At 34.7% G+C, this 23,137-nt stretch overlaps 2 protein-coding genes across 2 annotated transcripts; both read left to right on the forward strand.

Moving 5' to 3' along the window:
- Window positions 1-5,539: 5,539 nt before the first annotated feature.
- Window positions 5,540-9,370, forward strand: LOC112716231 (uncharacterized). The gene is made up of 3 exons (XM_025768099.3): window positions 5,540-6,164; window positions 7,809-8,067; window positions 8,587-9,370. The coding sequence occupies exons 1-3, from the start codon at window positions 5,841-5,843 to the stop codon at window positions 8,952-8,954; spliced, it is 951 nt and encodes a 316-aa protein (XP_025623884.1). The 5' UTR covers window positions 5,540-5,840; the 3' UTR covers window positions 8,955-9,370.
- Window positions 9,371-9,453: 83 nt separating this feature from the next.
- Window positions 9,454-11,348, forward strand: LOC112716230 (omega-hydroxypalmitate O-feruloyl transferase-like). Its single transcript, XM_025768098.2, has one exon. It carries the CDS (start codon window positions 9,794-9,796, stop codon window positions 11,183-11,185), a length of 1,392 nt encoding a protein of 463 aa, XP_025623883.1. The 5' UTR covers window positions 9,454-9,793; the 3' UTR covers window positions 11,186-11,348.
- The last annotated feature ends 11,789 nt before the right edge of the window (window positions 11,349-23,137 follow it).

The raw sequence follows: 23,137 nt of genomic DNA on the forward strand, positions 1-23,137 counted from the left end.
TCTACATCATATATGCTATGTTACCTGATTATGTGCTACTTGTTCTACTTGTACCTTATTTGTGTATTACTTGTCTGTATTGCTTGTGTTTATACAACTGAGAGATCCCTCATGTTGGTGTCGGTGGATGTTGAGGGCTGTTCTTGATGAGATGAATTGATGATGCGATTGCATGATGATGATGATTTTTGAATGAGATAATTTGAGCCCCCTGGGTAGACGCAGTGATGTGATTTCACTAGCTCCAGGCGAGGTATAATGTATTGATATAGAGTTGCTGAGGCAGAACAAATGGTGATGATTTTGCTTATGATTCTGAGTCTGATTCGTGGAAGAATCAGCAAGTTGGGAAACATGTGTAACATGAACTAGATTTAGTATCCCCTTACGACAGTTGCCTATTCATGGATTAGTCAGAATCTAGGCTGGATATTTGGTGAAAAGGAGTTTAGGATGCTTAACGAGTTTTTATTGCAGTGCATTGTATTTATTCGGCACTTTTACCGTACTGGGAACCCATGGGCTCGGGGTTCTCATTCCGTATATATCTCTTGTTTTTCAGATACAGGTCCAGGTGCTCAAAAGTGAGCTGTGGTTCGTCTGAGAGACGGCGAAGATCTTTATTTTCTCTACTTTGTGTTTTGCTTAGAATCTCTCCACCTTTGTTTTGAAAAGATTATATTATGTATTGAACTCTTTTGAACTTGCCTATAGAGGCTCTTATGTTTTCTTTGGGAGAGATTATGATATACTGTTGCCAACTACTTTCATACTGTACCCTAGCCGGCCTAAACTTTGCGGGTCGCGACTAGTGGCTATTTACTTATGTTATATATATCTATCTGTTATCTATCTCTTAATCTCCTTTATGCCTTGCCCGTATATCGCTTTTGGCTTCACAGTTTATCTTTTTGCTGTCGAAACGTGAGTGATACGTCTTCGCGATTTTATTTCTACTCTTTTCAGGCTTCTCGATTAATACTCCTTTCAAATTTACCTATATTTATATATTAAAAATCCACCTGAGAGTCGTACCACCATAATATCATTGACTTATGACTCGAGCATAAGGATTTGAATATTAGGGTGTTACAATGAGTATAGGAAGCTGACCATGCATGCAAAGTACGTGATCGAGGATAATGATGAGGCTGGGATTCGATCAAACAAGACTTTCCTAGTTTTGGCAAATGAGGCTGGGGACCCATCTAACTTGGGATTCTCAGAAAAGGATTTAAGAAACTATATTACAACAAGGCTCCGAACCAGCAACGTGAATGTGGATGCTAGGGAGATGATGAACTACTTCATGAGAATGAAGGACATCAATCCAAACTTTTAATACGCGGTGAATTTGGACGAAGAGTGTAAATTTTGGAGTGTAGTATAGGTAGATGCAAGGTGTAGGGTGTCGTACGAATATTACGAAGACGTTGTGTCAGTTGATAGCACATACAGTACAAATAGGTATAAAGTAGATATGTTGGTGGTTTCTATTTTTATTCTTTTTTTTATTCCTTGGTCATGACTGGGATTTGTTATTTGTGCGTGTAGGCATGGATTACCGTTTGCGTCATTCGTCGGTGTCAACCACCATGGTAAGTCGACCCTCCTTGGTTGTGCTCTTCTTGGAAATGAGAAAATTCCAAGTTATGAGTGAGTTTTCAGCCAATGGGTGAAGTGCATGGGAACTGCTCCACAACGGATCATCACCGATCAATGCAGATCCATTTTCCGTGCGATCGGAAATGTGTTACCCGATACATGCCACCGGTGTTGCATCTAGCACATTACGAAGAAGTTATCGCACAAGCTTGGAGGTTACCGTCAGTACATAGAGTTGTATGATGACCTCAATGATATTGTGTGAAACTCTCGGACTGAGGAGTAATTTGAGGATAACTGGTTTGAATTTATAGACGAGTACAACTTACATAACAACAAATGGCTGTCAAGTCTGTTAGTGTACAATTAAAGAGCAAAAAGTAATTGTACACTAACAGACCTGACAGCCATGTGTTGTTGTGTAAGTTGTACTCGTCTATAAATTCAGACTAGTTATCCTCAAATGACTCCTCAGTCTGAGAGTTTCACACAATATCATTGAGGTCATCATACAACTCTATGTACTGGCGGTAACTTCCAAGCTTGTGCGACAACTTCTTCGTAATGTGCTAGATGCACCACCGGTGGCGTGTATCGGGTAACAAATTTCGGATCGCACGGAAAATGGATCTGCATTGATCGGTGATGATCCGTTGTGGAGCAGTTCCCATGCACTTCACCCATTGGCTGAAAACCCACTCATAACTTGGGATTTCCTCATTTCCAAGAAGAGCACAACCAAGGAGGGTCGACTTACCATGGTGGTTGACACCGACGAACCACGCAGACAGTAATCCATGCCTACACGTAAAAATAACCACAAATAACAAATCCCACTCATGACCAAATAACAAAAAAAAAAAAGAATAAAAATAAAAACCACCAACATAACTACTTCATACCTGTTTGTACTGTATGTGCTATCAACTGACAGAACGTCTTCGTAATATTCGTACGACATCCTACACTTTGTATCCACCCATACTGCACTCCGAAATTTACACTCCTTGTCCAAATTCACTGCGTAGAAAAAGTTTGGATTGATGTCCTTCATTCTCATGAAGTAGTTCATCATCTACCTAACATTCGTATTCACGTTGCTGGTTCAAAGCCTTGCTGTAATATACTTTCTTAAATCTTTTTTTGAGAATCCCAAGTTAGACGGGTCCCCAGCCTAATTTTCCAAAACTAGAAAAGTCTTGTTTAGTCGAATTCCAGCCTCATCATTATCCTCGATCACGCACTTCGCATGCATGGTAAGCTTCCTTACTCATGGTAGTGCACCGCCTTTCTCGCTGAACATGGGTGCGAGTGCCTCAACTCAACCCTCAAGAAAACTCACTCTTGCTTCTCATTATCAAACTTCACATATATCATTGCCTTGCACCCAGCGGCTAAAATCGTGTTCTTTTGCGTTGACGCTTTGACACGAGACCCGCAGAACCCATCCCTATTACAATGGATAGCTTGGTTAATGGGTTGCTTTGTTATCCTATCACAGGTTGTCGTCCGTATCTTAGTTGAAAATCCTACTTTCTTTGCGTAACTCACATAGAATTCATGAGCCATTTGCAATTGCACAAACCGCATTCCAACACATGGTATTTCGTCTTCCCGAAGGCAACCGTGATCCGGTACCTTCTTTTCAAATTAAAAAAAATCAAAACCATTACTGGTCAAATCAACCATGCGGTTCACGACTATACAAAATCAAACTAGAGTCCAAACCTCGTGACCAAGATCCATCTCTTCACTTCCAACCTCAGCAACATCCAACAGTGGCATGGCCTACAATCACAAAATAAACGCACAAATTCAAATAAAAAATTCTAATTGGAGAAACTCTTAGTAAATGTCATGTACATAGACCCTCACTAAACACCACAAAAAAGCGAAACAAATATAATTTTTTTTCTCGGGCATGTTTCCTTTTTTTATTCTTGTTCAGCAATGGAACGCATTATCTAAGTCCTATTTAAGATTCCACGAGGTACAGTACATGTACACATGCTCATGAAGTCACGCCACCTATTGCTTAATTCAGTAAATTATAAACAAGTTTTCTTTTATCCTTTGATCATAATTTAATTTAATCTAATTGCTTTAATTTTAGAAGTATGGATTATTTTGACTTTTCGGAGAATTCAATGTACACGAGAGGATGGTTACTATCCCAAACATGACAATACAGGATAAAACTAGAGTTCAAACCTCGTAACCAAGATTCATCTCTTCACTTCCGACCTCAGTAATATTCAATAGTGGCATGACCTATAATCACAAAATAAACACGCAAATCGAATCATGAAAACTAATTAGACAAACTATTAGTAAATGAGATGTACATAAATCCTCACTAAACACCACAGAGAAAGAGACACAAATATAAATCAACCACATCATCCTACCTATTTTAGCTTGGAAAAAAATGCATCAATATCACCTATTGATAGTAATTGAATTACTTATTTTATTTTACCTATTATATAAGAATTTTAACTACTATTATTCTCTGTGCTACATGACACTGTCTACCACAAATATCAACATGCAACACATACAACCACCATGCACTTATTTCATTCCTCAGTTTTAGAGTCCAAGGTCACTAGAGTCCTTTTTAATTCATACACCATCTATCATGTATACTCATACATATATGCCTAATCTAAACATGCAGGAAGCATTCTATTATATTTAATTTACATTTTCAAAAATACTCTTAATAATAACAATACAGTTAGTTCTAATTTATATTATTTAACAATATACTACACTAATAAGATTCAAGCGGGTCTATGGGCATCATGCACAAAATCACGGGTGATTACTTATTATTGTTATTAAGTAGCTAGTTGTCCAATGTACCAATTATATTGCTTATACATGTTGGTTTAACTTTGAATATTTAAATTCATACATTCATATAGGATACTCCACAAAAGAACTAGTTTCATCCCAGGTCAAATCTATATTCCATGACTGATTAACACATGCATATTCTCCATACATAATTGCGCACCATGAATTTAAAACCAGCACAAGTATGGTTGAATGAAAAATATTCATGTTCCATCCAAGTAAGCAGTTAACATAAAATAAAACACACCACTTGCACTAACGATGAACATAACCATCCATTATCAATGATTCAATGAATCATGCTCACCTTATTAGATTGCTCACCATCGGCGACGAAATGGTCGGGAGCGTTTTCATGTGGTTTCAATGAATTGTGATCAGCATCGGAGGATGGAACATGACATGGCGATTGAACGAAATTGCACGTCATTGACGAACTTCCACGCAGTGATGGACGTATCAAAGGAAAGACACTCGTGACTCCTTTATGTTGCACCTTCAATGGCTAGAGGAAGGCACACGCCGGCTGCGACGAAGTCGTTCCAGGTGGACTTGATGCAGTGCCGCTAGAACGAGCCACACGATCAGGATGCACTACTGGGCGTTCACTGGTGCGGACGTCGGCGTCAAACGAAGCGACTCCCGGTGATAAAACACGAGACAAGAGAAAATGAGTTACCACCGTCGGAGAGAGGGTCTGCGTTTTTGGTTAATTCTCACCGTTTAAAGAGAGATGGTCGTGGTTTTTGTTTTCAAATAACTTAATCTTAACTTTTCAAAATTTAAATTAGCAAACCTTTAGAATTAATAATTTGACTATAATTTGATTTTAATTTCATTTTAATCCCGTTGTACATATTGTATAATAATAATATTAGTTCCTCATATTTTTTTATATAGTCTAAAACTCAATTCGTAAGATCAAGTTAATATAATTAGAATTTTAAAGATAAAATTAATACAACAGTCCAATTTGGAGTATCACTTCAGAGATTTGGTCCATCTTAACAACATACCTGATATTTTTAAGGAATAACATACATAATTAAAAATATTATTATGTCGCATAAATAAATTTTATTTGATAAAAGATTCAGCTATTTCAGCAACGTTTCCGTTTACGCACCTAACACTCTCCTAGTCTCTTTAGTGACTTAAAAGTTTAAACGCTCCGTTTTGAGACCGTAACTTCTCCGTTCCCAAACCCTTCACTGCACTGCACATCGGTTTGTATCCTTTTCTTTCATTCCGCCTCTGAAAACCCTAGATTCCTTTCTCCCAATTCTCAAACTCCCAATTTCGCCCCCTAATCCCGCAATCGATAACAAAAAATTGGAATTAAGAGAGGTGAGTATAACCTTGAAGCTCCGAAAATGGTGGGAGCAGGAGGGAGCAGGAGGGAGGATGCACCACCATCACTGAACAGCACCAACGTCTTCGCCGCGCTTAGTAGCTTGAAGAAGAAGAAGAGCACAAGCAGCAGCAAGAGCAAGGAGCAGATAAGAGGAGGAGGCGAAGTGACGCCGGAGAAGAAGGAAGTATTCTGGGCTCCGGCTCCTCTGACGGCGAAGTCATGGGCGGACGTTGACGATGAAGATGACGACGATTACTACGCCACCACGGCTCCTCCTGACTCATCTTGGGGCGCCGCCGTGAGTTCCGAGAAAGCCAATGACAGTGATGCTGCCGCAGATGTGGTGGGAACTCGCAATATTCTGCATTCTTGGTTCAATTTTTTTTAGTTTTTAAATTGAATTGAATGGTGATATATTGATGTTGATTACCAGAGTAGAGTTCTGTTTGATTTTACTTTCTACGAAAATCAATTTGATTTTTCTTTTAGGGATGGTAGGTAAGTTCATGGGGATGTGGGTGTTGGTTGGTGTTGGTGTTTTTCAGACATAAAACCGGTTAAAACCATCTCTGATATATTGGAAGGATTCTACCCCTCTAATAAGAATCTTCCATAAAGAGTGTGCTTATATATAGTATGGCTACTCCTAATCTCTTATCATGACAGTGAACTACTAATAGTTTTTCATTTGATTCTCGATATGATTGGCTATTGCCTTTGTTAATTTCAGTGAACTACTAAGAGTATCTGATTTTTATGTTGTCTAGCTACATGGGAATAATTTATCATTATTAATACTTCCAAATTATCAAAAATTGTGATACCACGTCTTGATACTGTTCTATGTAATATCCATAGTATTATCTTTCCTAGTTATTGTTTATAGTTTATACTTTATACAACTAATGTTAGTCTTCTCTTTTCTTGGTACTCCATTTGGTCTGCATGAATATAATGGCCTTAGGTTCGTTTGTTTGCTGTGTTCTATATATAATATCACTGGTGCCGGGGATATATCTACCTTTATTCTTCTATCTGAGTCATGTTTGTGTCGTTCCAATGAACTTAGGTAGAGTTTGTTTTGAGGTACTGGAATAGAGACCGGGAGACTAAGACTTAGTATCATGTTTGTTGGTTCAGAGACTGATACTAAAATTTCTGTCTCTGTCTCCAAAATTTCAAAATTTCAGGATTTCAGTACCTCCAAAAAGTGAGGACATAGGGGACTGAAATCTTTAAAGATGGAGACTGAAACTTTAATAACATTTATATCTGAAACACTCTCATTTCAATTAATTAATTCCAGTTTTGTCCTTTGTACAAATTAAATTAGAGCTTCATTTTTGTTTCAATTTCTGTCTCCCATTTTGCACCAAACAGAATACTGAGATTTATTTCAGTCTCTATCTTTGAGTCTCAATCTTTCAGTCTGTGTCTCTCTACCAAATGCTACCTTAACTAACATAAAGACAAGGCACAAGGAAGTCGTGTGCCTTGTAATCATCAAAGAACGGTCTTGCATGTGACATGAGCATTTAAAATTATTATCATCAGGATGTCAAATATGAAACAAAATGGGGCATAATAAAGTTAATTTGCAAAAATTGCATCAAGCATTGCATATTGAGGGTATCAATTAAATGTAAATATGAAGCTTGTGCTTAAGCCAGATGGGTTTCTACTTTTGGAAATGTGCTGCTAATCAAAAGAAGTTATATTCATGGAATTATTTATGTAAAAAAATAGTGGTTAAGTGAAATATATCACTGAAGAAAATCTGACATTTGGATGAAAAGTTTGTTGTTGCATGCTCATATAGATCAGAATTCTTAATACTATGATCCATTTTTATAGTCAATTAACTAACCAATGTATACTACAGTTTGATTGATCTGAATGTCTGGTGTTTCTCATGATGTTGATTATCATTCTATTAAGTCATGATTGCTTTGCACTTCAACTAACTTGTAGACTTGGTGAATATCAGGAAAGTGAGAGTGATGAAGAAGAAGGTATCTATAATGTGGAAGATGATGCAGAAGAGGAACACAAAAATGATGCAGAAGTACCAACAGAAGCTGAAGCCGTTGTTAAGAAGCTTCCTGAACCCTCATTGGCTACCAAAGAAACAGAAAGACAGCTTTCTAAAAAGGAATTAAAGAAAAAAGGGCTTGAAGAGCTTGAAGCTGTTCTGGCTGAGCTAGGATATACACCAAGAGAGTCCACTGGCCAGGATGATTCCCATGGTAATATAATGCTATTAATCATATATATGACCATTTTTTGGTCAAGCGGATAAGACTATGTCTAATGTTTAGTTCTTTCAAATGGAGTATAATATGTAATGAATTTTGATTACTGATTCCTTGTAAATGATTCCCTGATAGAAAATTAGTTGGTTATTGTATGAAAGTTAACAAGTTTTATGTTTATATTTGTTGCTTAGCTGTCATACTGTCACACTATATATGTATATGGAAGCTCTCTTTGTCTCATTTTCATTAACAATGACTTCTATCATCCTTAAAAATGTCATGAATAGATTGCTGCTCGCATTGTTGTATCCTGATTGCCGGATAATAGATTGCTGTATCTTATTATTTTGATTTTTCAACATTGGATAGTAGCCCTAAAAGCTCGAGTAAACATATCTACACTTAAACCTCGTACATACAACCTGTATCATCGAAGTCTTGCAGAAGTAACTGGTTATTTGTTCAGGTTTTACTTGGATTTTTGTTTCACATGGCCCTCTTAAAATGCAGGTGCAGAGAAGAAAGAGGACTGCAATGGTGCCTTGGAAAAGAAGGAGAATGCTACTGGGGAAAGCAAAAGTGCAAGAAAGAAGAAGAAGAAGGAGAAATCTTCAAAGGAGCAGAAAGAATTGGAAGATCAAACGGATGCTGGAAATACAACATCTGAAACTACTGGCCCAGAAAAGGTAGAGGATGCAAATGCAGGTGATGTTAAAGAGCGGCTCAAGAAAGTTGCTTCCATGAAGAAGAAAAAGTCAAGTAAGGAGATGGATGCTGCTGCGCGCGCTGCTGCAAGCGAGGCTGCTGCAAGAAATGCAAAGCTTACTGCGGCCAAGAAAAAAGAGAAGGCTCATTACAATCAGCAGCCAGTGCGGTAAACAGAGTAGTGGCAAAGTATTTGTATCTTTTCTCTTGTTGTAAACTTTTGTCTTCTTCTATTCATTCTCTTTTCTGGTTAAATGCAAATCACCCACCACCACAACTTTAGACTTTTGGGCAAATCACTCCTTAAAGTTTTGATCTTTGTAATTTACTCTGATTGAGCTTTAAACATTTAACAATTTTCAAAAGTTTTATAACTAATTTACACTGCATGGTTTGGAAACTAAAATCTGAACATCATGGCATGTGTGCTGTTAAAAACTTAAAATTTAAATATATTGAAAAATGTTTAAAGCTGAAGCAGGTAAAATTGCAAGAATAAAGGGGCTAGTTTGCCTTACAGTCCAACTTCTGCTATTTGCAATTATTTGACCCTTTTTAATCACATATGACTTTATGGTCTTTTCATTTACTTTATTTTATTTTTACTTTTCTGCAAGTTTAAAATAAACTTTTTCGTATTTGGCTTACATGGTGCATTGTGTCCATAATGCCATTTGTTGTGTCATCACATTTTTTTTTATATGTTAAGAAATGGCAATGTTGATATTTAAACTCCATATCAAAAAGGTTGATGCACCAACGACTGCATCATATAATAATAACCAGCTTATGTTTTCAGTCATACAAAGATAACAAGTCATTAAGGAAGATTAATCTATTACTTCTTCACCAGATTCATACCTGCAAATCTTTGTGATCCATCCTTCTTCTCTTTCCCCTTTATTATTACCTTCTCCCATTGAAGCCAGAACCCCAATCTTTGCATGCTTCAGTAAATCACATCCCTACAAATGCCTCACTCTTCTATATCTCTACTCTCAGCACTTCCCTCATGGCTCCTCCGTGGGTCCAAGAGCTCCATCTGCCTCATCTCACCGTTCCAGTTACCATTGACGCCATGTACCCTGTCATGCCATCGCACCCTATACCCGTCCAATATGGAGACACCCTCTACCTCTCCAACCTCGACGACATGATCGGAGCTCGTGTCTTCACACCCACCGTGTACTTTTACCAACAAACTACCACCAACAGTTGTGCCAATTCACAAAAACCCATAGTCAAAACACTTCAAGATGCCCTTGCTGATGTCTTGGTCCCTTACTACCCTCTCTCAGGGAGGCTAAGGGAGACCAGCAACGGGAAATTAGAAGTGTTCTTTGGTCCAAGCCAAGGTGCACTCATGGTTCAGGCACATTCCGATGTGGCTTTATCCGAATTAGGAGACCTCACTGCACCAAACCCAACTTGGGAGCCATTAATCTTCAAGTTCCCTAATGAAGAGCCATACAAAGTCCTTGACATGCCGCTTGTAATAGCACAAATCACAATCTTCCGCTGCGGCGGATTCAGCCTTGGGTTGCGACTCTGTCATTGCATCTGCGACGGCCTAGGAGCCATGCAGTTTCTAGGCGCATGGGCTGCAACTGCAAAGGCTAGGACTTTGGTAACAAATCCAAGGCCAATTTGGGATAGAGAGGTTTTCAAACCCCGTGACCCGCCTCATATACAATTCCCCCACATGGAGTTTAGGAAAATTCAAGAAGGCTCAAATCTCACAATGTCGTTATGGGAAACTAAACCGTTACAGAAGTGCTATCGCATCACGCGGGAGTTCCAAAACCTTATAAAATCCCTTGCCATGCCACGTGACGGTTATGGCTGCACAACATTCGACGCAATGGCTGCACACGTGTGGAGGTCGTGGGTCAAGTCGTGGGTCGTGTCAAGTCATGCAAGACAAAAGCTCCGGAATCCACCCTTGAAGGAAGGGTTCTACGGCAATGTAGTGTGTGTACCTTGCACAACAAGCAAAGTTTCAGAGCTTGTGAACCCTGAACGGCTTTCGGAGACAACGAGGTTGGTTCGAGAAGCAAGGCTAAGTGTGTCGGAGGAATATTTGAGGTCAACGGTGGATTTCGTTGACTTGGAGAGGCCAAAGCAACTAGAGTTTGGAGGGAAGCTAACAATAACTCAGTGGACAAGGTTTTCAATATACAAGTGTGCAGATTTTGGGTGGGGAAGGCCACTATATGCTGGTCCTATAGACTTGACTCCTACGCCTCAAGTTTGTGTTTTTTTACCCGAAGGACAAGATGGTAGTGGTGGTGATTCTTGTTCCGGTGGTGGTTCTATGATTGTGTGTATATGTTTGCCAGAATCTGCTGCTCATAAGTTTACTCAAGCATTCATGTTGTTGGATAACTCAAAATTCACACATTAGCTTGGTTACTTAATGGCTTTTGGGTTTAGTTGATTAAAGGTGTTTTCAATAAAACATTGGCTTTGATGTGTTTTGGTTATGTATGAAGAGTAATTATTTTCTTGAAAAGTATTCAAAACACTAAACGAATAAATAAATAAAATTTAGAGATATAGTTAGAACACATGAGATTTTAAATTTAAATTTTATTGTCCTTGTGTAACATATAAATGGTAGATCTTATATGACTAATATGTCAAGTTGTCAACAAAAAAAAAATCTTATATCAGACATTTAGACTTGCTAATTCTAGTAAATTCTAAACATCGCTAAAATTAATTAATGTCCAATTAAGTAGAAAAGTTCACCGTTATCTTCTAATTAATTTAGATTAATTTGAAAATCAATCAGTTAGTCTAAACTCATGTCAATTCAAAATTCTCATATCTTAATCTAATTATAAAATCAATTTGAGTTTGTTTAATAGTTGACTTACTAATCTATTTAAACAAATGTCGGAGGTTCAAATCCTATTTTTGTATATACAATAATTTATTGGTCAGTAACAAACTCTTAAATAAAACTTAAATCTATAGTAGATTAATTCTTCATTTACTGAAATAAGAGATACCATAAGAAAAAAAAAAACTTGATCCAATTATACATAAAAGAGTTGTCTATCTTAACATTAGATCTTCAACTAGTGGAAGAAAACTTCTTAAATTAATAAGTATCATATAAGAGACTAATCTTCTTTTTACTTTTATTTTTATTTCTAAATGAGTTTTAGTCTTTTGCTAATGGAGCCGGTTGGAGGAGGAAAAAAAAAAGAGAAAAAATGAGAAGTTTGTGAAGATTAAACCACCTGATTAAATTCAAAAGCTCTATAAGAAGAGCTCACCCCATCATTAGTAAATATTTCATAATAGCCTCGTTAGACCATATATCTTTTTGGTAAATTCAAAGAGTAGATAGAAGTATAAACTAAAATATTTTGAAGCCACAAAAATAGTAATTAAATTGTTAGCACCACATAAGAATATTTTATCTAGAGTAGTTATTAATACGAATAACTATGTTAGAGCCATTTTAATTTTGTACATTCAATGTACTCACAAATAGAGAAATACATATTGCTGAACATAATAAATTAAAACTTTTCATTAAAATTGTTAATTTAAATTTTTAAAAAAAATAATTTTATATTTTTCTTTCTATCAGACACTAAGATCTTATGCTTATTACCAAATTTGTTGAAGAGATTAAATAAAACTAAGATAAAATCGTCGTGAACCCTTTAAATCAAGTAGTAATACAAGGGTTCTCATAAGCAATAAATTAAACATATGTAATTAATTTAAATTTTGTTACGTGGTTTATTTTTATTTTATTTTTTTCTTTTTTGAGGGAAAAAGAGAGAGAGGGAGGAGGAGGGTGTACTATTTTTTTTTCATTAAAAAGAATTTTGAAAAAATCCGATAAAATGGCTTTAATCTTGTTAATTGAGAATGAAACGGGCATAAAAATAAAAATCAAAATAATAACTTTTGCGGATCAAAAATTAAAATATAATACAAGTTTGGTATATTAAAAATCTTTCCAAAAAAAAAAATATCAACTCTACAATAAAACTGAACCAAAGAAGCAATTGATAAGAATAAGATAATAAAAACACTGAATATTTTGGAGATTGGGATAACCATTCATCCATTCGGTCAAGATAAAGAAGACTAAAAGTCTATTATAACCTGTTCCAGACAAGAAATTAGCATCAATCAATTCTTGAATAAGATAAGGTACCACTTTAAACATAACTCATTGATTGCAAAACCAACCTCCGTTTACAAGTCAGTGAATCACCACCTTCTAATAACTTTCCCTTTCCCATTAATGATGCCGAATTCATAGATGACGCTGCTTAAAAGCCTAATTATGTACCAATAAATGTCACTAATTAAGAAAATAGATTAATAGATGCAAATTTTAGTAGTCTACCAAAATATCTTTATGTTGGCATCCATCAAAATAAATAGAATTTAGCACATTTGTCTAAGGGTATAGCAATAAATTGTTTCTATTTATTTTTTTATATATTTCATATATTTGAAATATAAAAATAATAATTTCAAACACTTCTAGTATATATATATATATAATATCATGATTAGATTTCAGATAAGTTTCGAACGTTTTATTTATTTTTTTAAAAAAGATGAATTTTGTAAGGTAGATAATAATTTTTGTGAATAATTTAAATAATAGATTTTAAAATTAACCCAATAAAATAAAAATATATTACATCTCCATATTATCTACTTAAATAAATTAAATTAAATATCTAATATATTCATTATTCATATTATTTAATATTTTCATTTTTTACTTATAATTTTTCAAAAAAAAATTTCTTACTACTCATTACTCAATGGGTATGCTATCTGATGTGATGAACTCTTTGATCATATAAAATAGCTCAAGCTCCTCTCCCAAGATTACCCACCCTAACAACACTAAACATGGGCTATGACTATGATCTTTAATTAAGTTAATCATATTTAGGCCACACTTTTTCTTGGGTGTGAACATTGAAAAATGAAAATGCCAACAATGATGAAAGTTGATTCAGTAAATAGTTGATTGGATCACTTCCACGAATCCATATATGTGTTCCTCATGTTCTTAGAAACGTAATATAATAATTAGAGATATTACAAAAATATTATGTGTATTTAAAAAATTAATTAGTCACTAAATTAATAATTATATATTTGTATATAATATATATTATTTAATTTATTTTTAATATATATTTTATATTTTAATATATGTTGTATATGAATAATTAGTTTAATGACTAATTTTTTTATACATGTAACATGATTTTATTTATTTTTATAGAACTATTGATATTAGAAATTTTTAGAATTTCTTAAACCCCAAGACCAATCACTAAAAAAGAAATATTCAAATATAAAAATGTATCTAAATTCATGAACATAATTAGAAGAATTTGATTCTTTGATCTTTCTCGATCAAAATCTCTTTTATTTTTAATAGGGCTGAATTGTCATCTAATAGAAAAAGAACTACGAAAGAGGTTTTAATATGTTGGAGACCAAAACTGTGAAGTTACTATTTATATTTAAGAATGACACTCATTAAATTTTAAAATTCAAATAAAAATAATATCTAAAATCTAAATAAAAATAATTAATTTTATTTTTATTTAATTTTAAATTAAAAATAATTATAAATTATTCAATTTATCACTTATAACAATAAATAAAATTATCATTATATAAATTATTTAATTTAAAATAACATAATTTATTATTATAATTAATATATATATTGTTCACAAATAAATTAAAAAATTAAATAATTTTTCAACGATCGATAATTTTGTGTTTCAACCGTTATGATTGATGTCAAATTTTAAAATATAATTAAAAAGTGTTTAAAAACTAAAATTAACGGGACACGTATATGGTGCTTGGATGACGCCAATTTATGAATATTCATATGTGTCTTTCTTCATATTTCTATTTCTGTATTTCAATTTTCAAGTACATTATCCAATAGTAAAATTAGGTAATTAGTAACCACAAAGTCTAACGATGCCAACATCACTCAAAATCAATAAGGTACGGACTACGGGGTACCGCAAATTAAAACCACGTATTAATCAGATTTTGCACTTCTCATTTCTCTATAGTGGTGACTGGTGAGTGTGAATTGTGAATAAAAGACCCTGATTGAGACAGTGGCAACGAATGGTGATGAGATCCTCACTTTCTAATAATTCTAGTAATAACTATTAATAATGTATGATCATGCTTCGCAAAATATTACGTATAGTACAAAATATTATGTATTTTGCGAGTAAATAGTCAAATTGATTTTTAAAATTTATTTATTAATTAAAAGTTATTTCTTAAAAATTTCGTTAAATTAAATTGGATTTTTAAATTTACCAACATCAGTAACATACGTCTTTATGCAGAATGATTCGGGAGACCAACATGCATGATTGATGTTGATAAATTTAAGAGACTAATTTTAGTAAAAATTTGATTAAGAATATTATTAGAGACTAAGAGAAGATACTTGAGGGAAAGAGTCTGTATAGGTGAATATTATAATGAAGATTTTATAATTATTTTTATTTAAATTTTTTTTTTTGTTTTTTAAATGATGGATTGGATAGTTAGATTTTAATATATATAAAAGTGTTGCCTTTATTTAAAGTGTGACTAAATAAATAAGACACTTTTAAATAAAATATTTTTATAAAAAGATATTTTTACTATCTTAGTTTGAGTAGTTGCCTTTATTATATGTCTTATGATACAAAGTACATTTTATTTATGGATATTAAATAAATAAAAAAGATATATATCTAATTTAAATGTCAATGTAAATTCAATTACAAATAATAATCCAATTAATATTTCAATACTATTCAAGCATTATTCCAACCAAATTATTATTTGACTAACTAGTAAAATTTAAGGAAACTAATTTAATCGTTTAATTGTTATTTGTCTTTTAATACAATAGAAATGTTAGATAATCAAATATTTTTAAACCAAATCCAATCAGATTACATTTATTATATGCATGCTTCTTTTCTTTTTCCTGATGCATCTGCATTTTTAGTAAATTTTTTCTTAAAATTTTATTCAACAAGTTAATGATTCTTCTTTTATAAGTAATTATTTTATGATTTAGTAAATATTACTTTGAGTTGCTTTGAATTTTTTTATTATAAGAGATTATGAAAGAAAATTAGCAAAAAATAAGGATGGAAAAAGACAAACAAGAGAAATACTAGAAGCAACAAATGGAGAGAGCCAAACAGAAAAATTTCTGTTCAACACACCAGACAAACAGAAAAATTTTTAGACCAAACAGAAAAGTCCCTGGACCAAGTAAAGAGCCATGCGTTCAACTTGCCAATTTTTACGTCCAACGCAGGCCAAGCAATGACTCTTAGGAATGCCAAGCAAACCATGCGTTGAACGCACCACCACCTGCGTTCAACACACCAACCTGCCACGTCCAACGCAGCTCAGCCCCCACCTCCAGTGCTCGTGCATTCAACGCACCATAAGCTGCGTTTGATGCAACTCGACCTCAATCATCCCTATAACACCCTACTATACAAAGCTTTACACCTATATATATATATATATATAGAAAATGGTTTATATCTAGGAGCCTGTTGAAGAAGAGTTAGGACAAAAACGTTAAACAGAAAAGTGTATCACTCACTTAGGCGATAAACGTAAACCAGACTAGAATAGCGCAAAGTGACATATACATATATACAAAGGAAAAGAATTCCAAAGATACAAATAACAAAGCTTCTGACTCGGCTCGCGAAGTTAAAACCGGTCAGAGCATATATACATATATACAACATAAAATCCAAAAGGCCCAAAAGATAGTTTACAGAACCTGTTTCTCCAAATCAACCTCTAAGAGGGATAAAGAATATTATACATATACAACAGAGATATAAGAGTATCGATATATACATCAGAACCAAAATAAAAATCCAAACACAAAGATCTTCACTTTCAGAAGCTCCCAATATGCCCCAGCGAGGTGTCTTACGTCCTGCATATGAAAACTACAAAATATGTATGGGATGAAAACCGGAGATTCTCAGCATAGTAACGGTACCCACATAACTAACATATAAGGTCCTGAAAAAGCTGAAGGCAATCCTAGAACTCCGACATTTAGATTCAAACTTAAAACAATCATTGAAAACCATAAACAGGGTGAGGTATCTAAGGATTCTAGATTCTATCTCAATTTCTAACTTAACCCCTAAGTTCATCGCCTTTCCTCCAATCCTCCAAAACACCGATGCACAGACAAACAATGCATATAAAGAAAACACAAATAGTTTACAGTTACAACAAACAGAACATATAGCAGTTAAGCATGAATATCAATTACGCAAACCTAAGAATGCAAAACCAAACAAGTCACTCAAATGCATATTGTAACACCCTAATTACGCTAAGCCTTACCTCGTGTCGTAAAGCAAAGGTTAATAAAAATTTACGACAAAAGTGAGAGATATGAGCAAAATAATAAAAAAAGACTTCAAAATGGGATAGAGATTCTCCGCTCTGTCACCACCAAGCAACTCACCGAGGTGGGTTGCGACCTGCATCTGAAAAATAACAACAGAATATGGTATGAGAACCGGAGGTTCTTAGTATGGTAACAATGCCCAGTGATGTAAGATATAAGACTCCTGGATGCCAGAGGCAATCCTAGAGCTTCATATCCATCATGAGCAACTTAAAGCATAATTGAAACATTAAAACATCACTTAAAACCATAATGACAAAGGGGTAATCTAACTTAGTGGATTTCTAAACTAACAACTCTCTGCTGTCCCACAACCTTCACCAACCTAACCTCCATGCGATCCCATCACCACCACCTTCCAAACCTCTCCAATCCCAGTAGAATGCACAATTAATACAATGCAAGTAAAACACAAGTATAAGTATATATGTCAAGTAATTCAAATAGGCAATTAGGCATGTTATACAATTAGGCAAGCAATACTAGTCGGCAAAGCAAGCAAACAGATAAAAGATGCACATGATGAATGCCTGTCTTATTGGCTGTAATGTCACATTGTCGGTTCAATTGCCACAGACCTCATATCTTAGCGTAAGCGGGATAAACCTACCGTCCTTACGCCGCCGCCGCGACCTCGACAGGCGGGATTAACCTATCATCCCTGCCAGGTGCATAGCGTCTCAACAATTCTCAGTATATAACAGCAATCCAGTGGTTTTTAGAAAATCATTTTTCAGTATATCAATAATTCATCATTGCATTCCGAGTCCCAAACTCATCTCAACCACTATCAATTAATAATTTCCATTCCGAGTCCCAAATTCATCTCAACCACTGTCAATTCATAATTTTCATTCCGAACCCATTAGTTCACCGCTTTCACAATTCATTCAGAACTCTTCAGTTCACCACTTTCACAATTCATTATCAATAAGCACCAATACCATACGCCGCCTTTTCAATCAACTAAAACCATCTTCAGTACTCTAGAAACCTAAGCCTCCATTTTCTAACTTTTTACCAAAAATACCGAGTTAGATCGCCTAGAACCTTTTCTATGTTTTGACATCCAAAAACAAGCCAAAGATTCTTATATAAGTGTCATGGAAGTTTACAAGCTTGCTGGGAAGGTGAAATAGTTGAAAACAAGGTTTTTATTGAAAAACAAGACAATGTGCGTACGCATAGAGTTGTGCGTGCGCACGCCCAGAAAGATTTATAAGAAGTGTGCATATGCATAGAGGTGTGCATATGCACAGGGAGTAAAAATTTCCATTCTACTCATACGCACAATGCGTGCGAACGCCCTCAATAGAATGCACCTTCCAACGTGTGCGTGCGCACAGATTGCAAAACTTCGTTGGTTGTGTGTGTGCATAGAGCGTGCTAGCGCTCCCAACAGCAGCCATATTCCCGTGTGTGCGTGTGCACCCAAACCAGAAATCACAAATTTTGCAGCATTCACAAAATTCAGATTTTAGACACCAATTTGCAACGATCATATCTTTCTCTACAAAATTCATATTTCTACCAAATTGATACCGTTTTAAAGCTCTTTACATTATCTTTGATTTGATATAAAATTCATTCCATTTCAAAAATGGTAGCCCATAATATGATCCGTTGAAGTTCATCAAAAATCTATTTTTATCCAAGTTTACTAAATTGAGTAAATTCTCAACTTACCAAATTATTCAACCAAAACCAACTTAAAATCACACCAAACTCCAATGTACCTCATAACTTACCCTTTGTGCCACAAATTACCATTTACACCAATTTTCCTTCACATGATATATTCCTCAACCTCAATTATCAATTATTTCACACTATAACATTTCTTAACCAACACAATCATTCATCATCATTATATCACCAACAATCAATCATGATCAATCTCAATCTCAATCTTCAACACCATTTTATCAACATCAATATCACAATTCATCAAAACAACCCAAAATCATCAAATCATTATACGTCATCATTCAACAATTCAACAACCAAATTAATCAAATCCTGTCCTATGGGTCACTCGCCTAAGTGTCCAGAAATATTATATATTACATAGAGAAAACCGAAATCATACCTTGGCCGATTCCCAGTGTGCACTAAAACCCAATTTGAGTGCAATCAAGCTTCCAAACATAACCAAGCCACCAATTCAACTCCAAAGCTCCAAGTAAATGCCAATAATCACAACTTCAAACTATATATACACGTAATTCATAGCTAATTAACCTAGGATTCATCATAATCATAATTTCACAAGGGTTAAGAACAACTCACCTTATCCAATAGTTTTAGAAGCAAAACCCAATAGATTCCTCAAGCTAGATTGATCCTAAACACATCAAAACACCCAAATCTCAAAAACCCCAAATACTGAATTTTCGAATTTTTAAAGGAAAAGCTGAGATAAGATTCGTGATTTTCTTACCAATTTCTTGGATGGATTTTATAGAGCTCTTCATGGTGATCGTGTGGCCACAAACGTTGCGGCGATTAGAGCTTCATAGCTCAAGTTATGAGCTTGGGAAGTTGGAGGTGAATAGTGTTAATGGAATCCTCTTGTCTCTTCTCTTCTCAGCTGTGTTGTGTTGTGTTTATGGCTGATGGGTTCATTAATAGAGTGTTATATGTGTTAGGCTTGGGCCCAACTTGGGCCCAATCCAACCCATTAGCATGTTTGGCCTGTTTGGCCTAATTTTGGGGCAAACCATTAAAATTAACCCCCAATTTTTAACTCTAAATATTTTCCTAAGGTTTTCTACTGTTTTTAATTATTCTCGCACAGTATTGGATAGACTTAAACCGGTTTGGCCGGTTTATCTGTCGGTTCAAGTTTTAATGCGGTTTTTCGCAGAAAATTACATTTTCTGACTCAGAAAAATCTACTGAGTCCAAAATTCATATTTAAATCCCCTAATTCTATTTCTAAACTTTCAAAACCTAATTTGGGCAATTTAATTATTTAATTAATCGGTTAGTTAATCGCGGTTCTTACACATATGATGCATGCCTTTTCTACTAGCCGTGAGCTCACGTGTCGATTACTTTGTCAGAACTCGACACATCTGGTAGCTAATCTGGATATTGTCCTCTTGAAAACCGATGGGCAGTACACCACCACGAACCCCACCATTGCAAGTGGTACTCCACCACAAATCTCGTAAGATCCTCAATTGGAAAACAACACATACACGTGGGCGGTAAACCACCACGAATCCTGATGAACGGACTTTTGGTTGGTAAAGAATTCACAAATAAATTCTCGTTGCAAGTATAGTTTCTAAACCAGCAAGAATCCTTTCATACAAAAATTTGGTTGTCACAAGTAACAAACCCCTAGTAAATCTAATAACCGAAGTATTTAAACCTCGGGTCGTCTCTCAAAGGAATTGTAAGGTAGTGTTCTTGTTATTGGTCATGAATTGTATATTTTGGGGTTTTGGGATGAGAAGCAAGAAAAGTAAATGGCAATGAAAATCAAATGATAAAACGGTCTTGGCAAGGTTTGGTGGTCAAGGATCTCTATCCTTATCACTAACCACAACATGATAATTGCAAGGATCAATCCCATTAAATCATCCTCTAACTAGTAAAAGAAAGTCAAATAAGCTATATCAATCCAAGTCCATAAGTCCTAGCTCTCCACTAATCCAATTAGTGAGCACTAGAGTTAGCGGCTACCAATCATCAATCACTTGGATATTAGTGACTTAAGAATTTCTAAGTTACCATCCCAAGCCAAGAGCATAAAATTCTACTATACCATTGATAAACTCATATTTTATGATATAATTTGTGCTGAATTTAAGTGTTTTATTCAATCCTTTACCCACTTATGCATGTGAAATTGTATGTTTTTACATTTCCTTCCTTATTATGTGATGTATGTGAAAAACATGTTTTCTAGGCTTTAAAAATATTAATTTTAATTATCTTTTATTGCCATTCGATGCCGTGATTCGTGGGTTGAGTAATTTCAGATATTCCAAGGCAAGAATGACTTAAAGGATGAAAAAGAAACATGCAAAAATGGAAGGAAAGCTTGAAACAGAGTTGTTGAAGAAACTGGAAGCGACGCGATCGTATGGGCGATGCAGCCGCATGCCAGCGCGAAACGGCAGTGACGCGATCGCATGACTGACGCGATCACGCGCCTTGAGAGAAACGCATATGACGCGGACACATGAATGACGCGGCCGCGTGACATGGAAAACTCCGGATGACGCGACCTCGTGACAGAGGCCACGCACCAGAAATTGCAGAAAATGATCCCAACATTTTCTGGAACCCTTTTCGGCCCAAATTCAAGTCCAGAAGGCATAGACCAGTAGTTATAAAGTGGGGGAATGCATCCATTCATAATCATGCTTTTGATAATTCATAATTTTAGGATTAGATGTAGTTCTGAGAGAGAGAGGTTCTCTCCTCTCTCTTTAGGATTAGGATTTAGATTTAGGATTTTATTTGCTTTGAGGATTATCTTTTTATCAGGTTCAATATTCCTTTTTCATTACTTGCTTTTCAATTTAGTATGAATTCTTCTATGTTACAGATTACTCTTTCGAATTAATGTTATTTGAGGTATTTCAGTTAATATTGTTTTCTTTTATTTATGTTATTGATTATTCCCAATATGAAGACATTTTTATTCCAGTAGATTTAATTCCTTTTCCTTTTGGTCTTGGTTAAGAAATCAGTAACTCAGGAGTTATCTTAGCTCAACATAATTAATAACTGTTATCTTTGCTAATTGAACTGAACTTCAATAATCCCAACCTTTTCTTAGGAAATAAATAGGATTCGAAGGTCAAACTAATTAGTCCCTTGACTTTCCTTTGCTTTATCAAAGGTTAACTAAGTGGAATTATGATTCAACTTTCATTATTATTGATAAGAATAACTAAGTCTGGACTTCCAATTTCTCATACCTTGCCAAAGGGTTTTGCTTTACAGTATTTATTTATTTTAATTGCCATTTAAATTATTTGCCATATTCATTCCTCATTCTCAAACCCCAATTTACAATCTCCATAACCAATAATAAGAACACACTTTGATGGGGCGGAAATTGGTGAATTAAAAATTATTAAAATGTATACGTTGTAAGTATAGTTCTTAACTCACCGGAAATCCACTTATCAATTTAGAAAGGTGTCACAGAAATTTAAATTTTAAAATACTGGGAGTATGAATCCCAGGACGTCTCCCAACGAGTCGCAGAAAAGTGTGCTATTTATTAATCAGATGTTTTCAAAAAGGTTTGAGTTGAGTAAACAAGAAATAAAATTGGAGAATTTGAATAATGTAAATAAAAGCCTTGATTGGGAGTTGATTAGTTGGAAGTTCCGCTATTGTTGGATTACTCTCTAGATTAATTGATAATTGAAGGTTATCCCGTTTAGTTATCTCTTACTAGGTAAGGGAAAGTTAAACAAGTTGGGATGCTATGCCCATTCACAAGTTGCAATCCACCTAATTAAAAGGGATTGGTGTTGGTGACTAGAGGGCAAGCCAACAATAACGCAATTACAATTTTTCTTTCAAGTCTTCCAACTCAATTGGTTCCTTTCAATCAACTCCCCATCAAGTTAGGGAACTACTCGCTCATTGTGAATGTAAAATTCATGACATATGAAAAGGAATTAAAGAAAGACATTGTGAATAAAAATCAAAATAATCAAATAAAAATAAAAGTAATCCTTGTATTAAATAAATCCTAATAATATTCCAATGGTAAAATTAACAAAGCAAAAGACATGGAAGAGTAAAGCCAAGTAAAGAAAACGAACTAGAATGACGAAGTCTTGATGAGGTAATAACTCTTCTTAGTATCCCAATGCAAAAAGTGAG

Source organism: Arachis hypogaea, chromosome 10 (assembly GCF_003086295.3).
Source record: "Arachis hypogaea cultivar Tifrunner chromosome 10, arahy.Tifrunner.gnm2.J5K5, whole genome shotgun sequence".
Taxonomy (NCBI): Eukaryota; Viridiplantae; Streptophyta; class Magnoliopsida; order Fabales; family Fabaceae; genus Arachis; species Arachis hypogaea.

Coding starts and splice junctions, on each gene's coding strand:
- LOC112716231 (XM_025768099.3), top strand. CDS start 5,841: ATGGTGGGAGCAGGAGGGAGCAGGAGGGAGGATGCACCACCATCACTG. Junction 6,165..7,808: donor GTGATGCTGCCGCAGATGTG/GTGGGAACTCGC, acceptor GGTGAATATCAG/GAAAGTGAGAGTGATGAAGA. Junction 8,068..8,586: donor TGGCCAGGATGATTCCCATG/GTAATATAATGC, acceptor CTTAAAATGCAG/GTGCAGAGAAGAAAGAGGAC.
- LOC112716230 (XM_025768098.2), top strand. CDS start 9,794: ATGGCTCCTCCGTGGGTCCAAGAGCTCCATCTGCCTCATCTCACCGTT.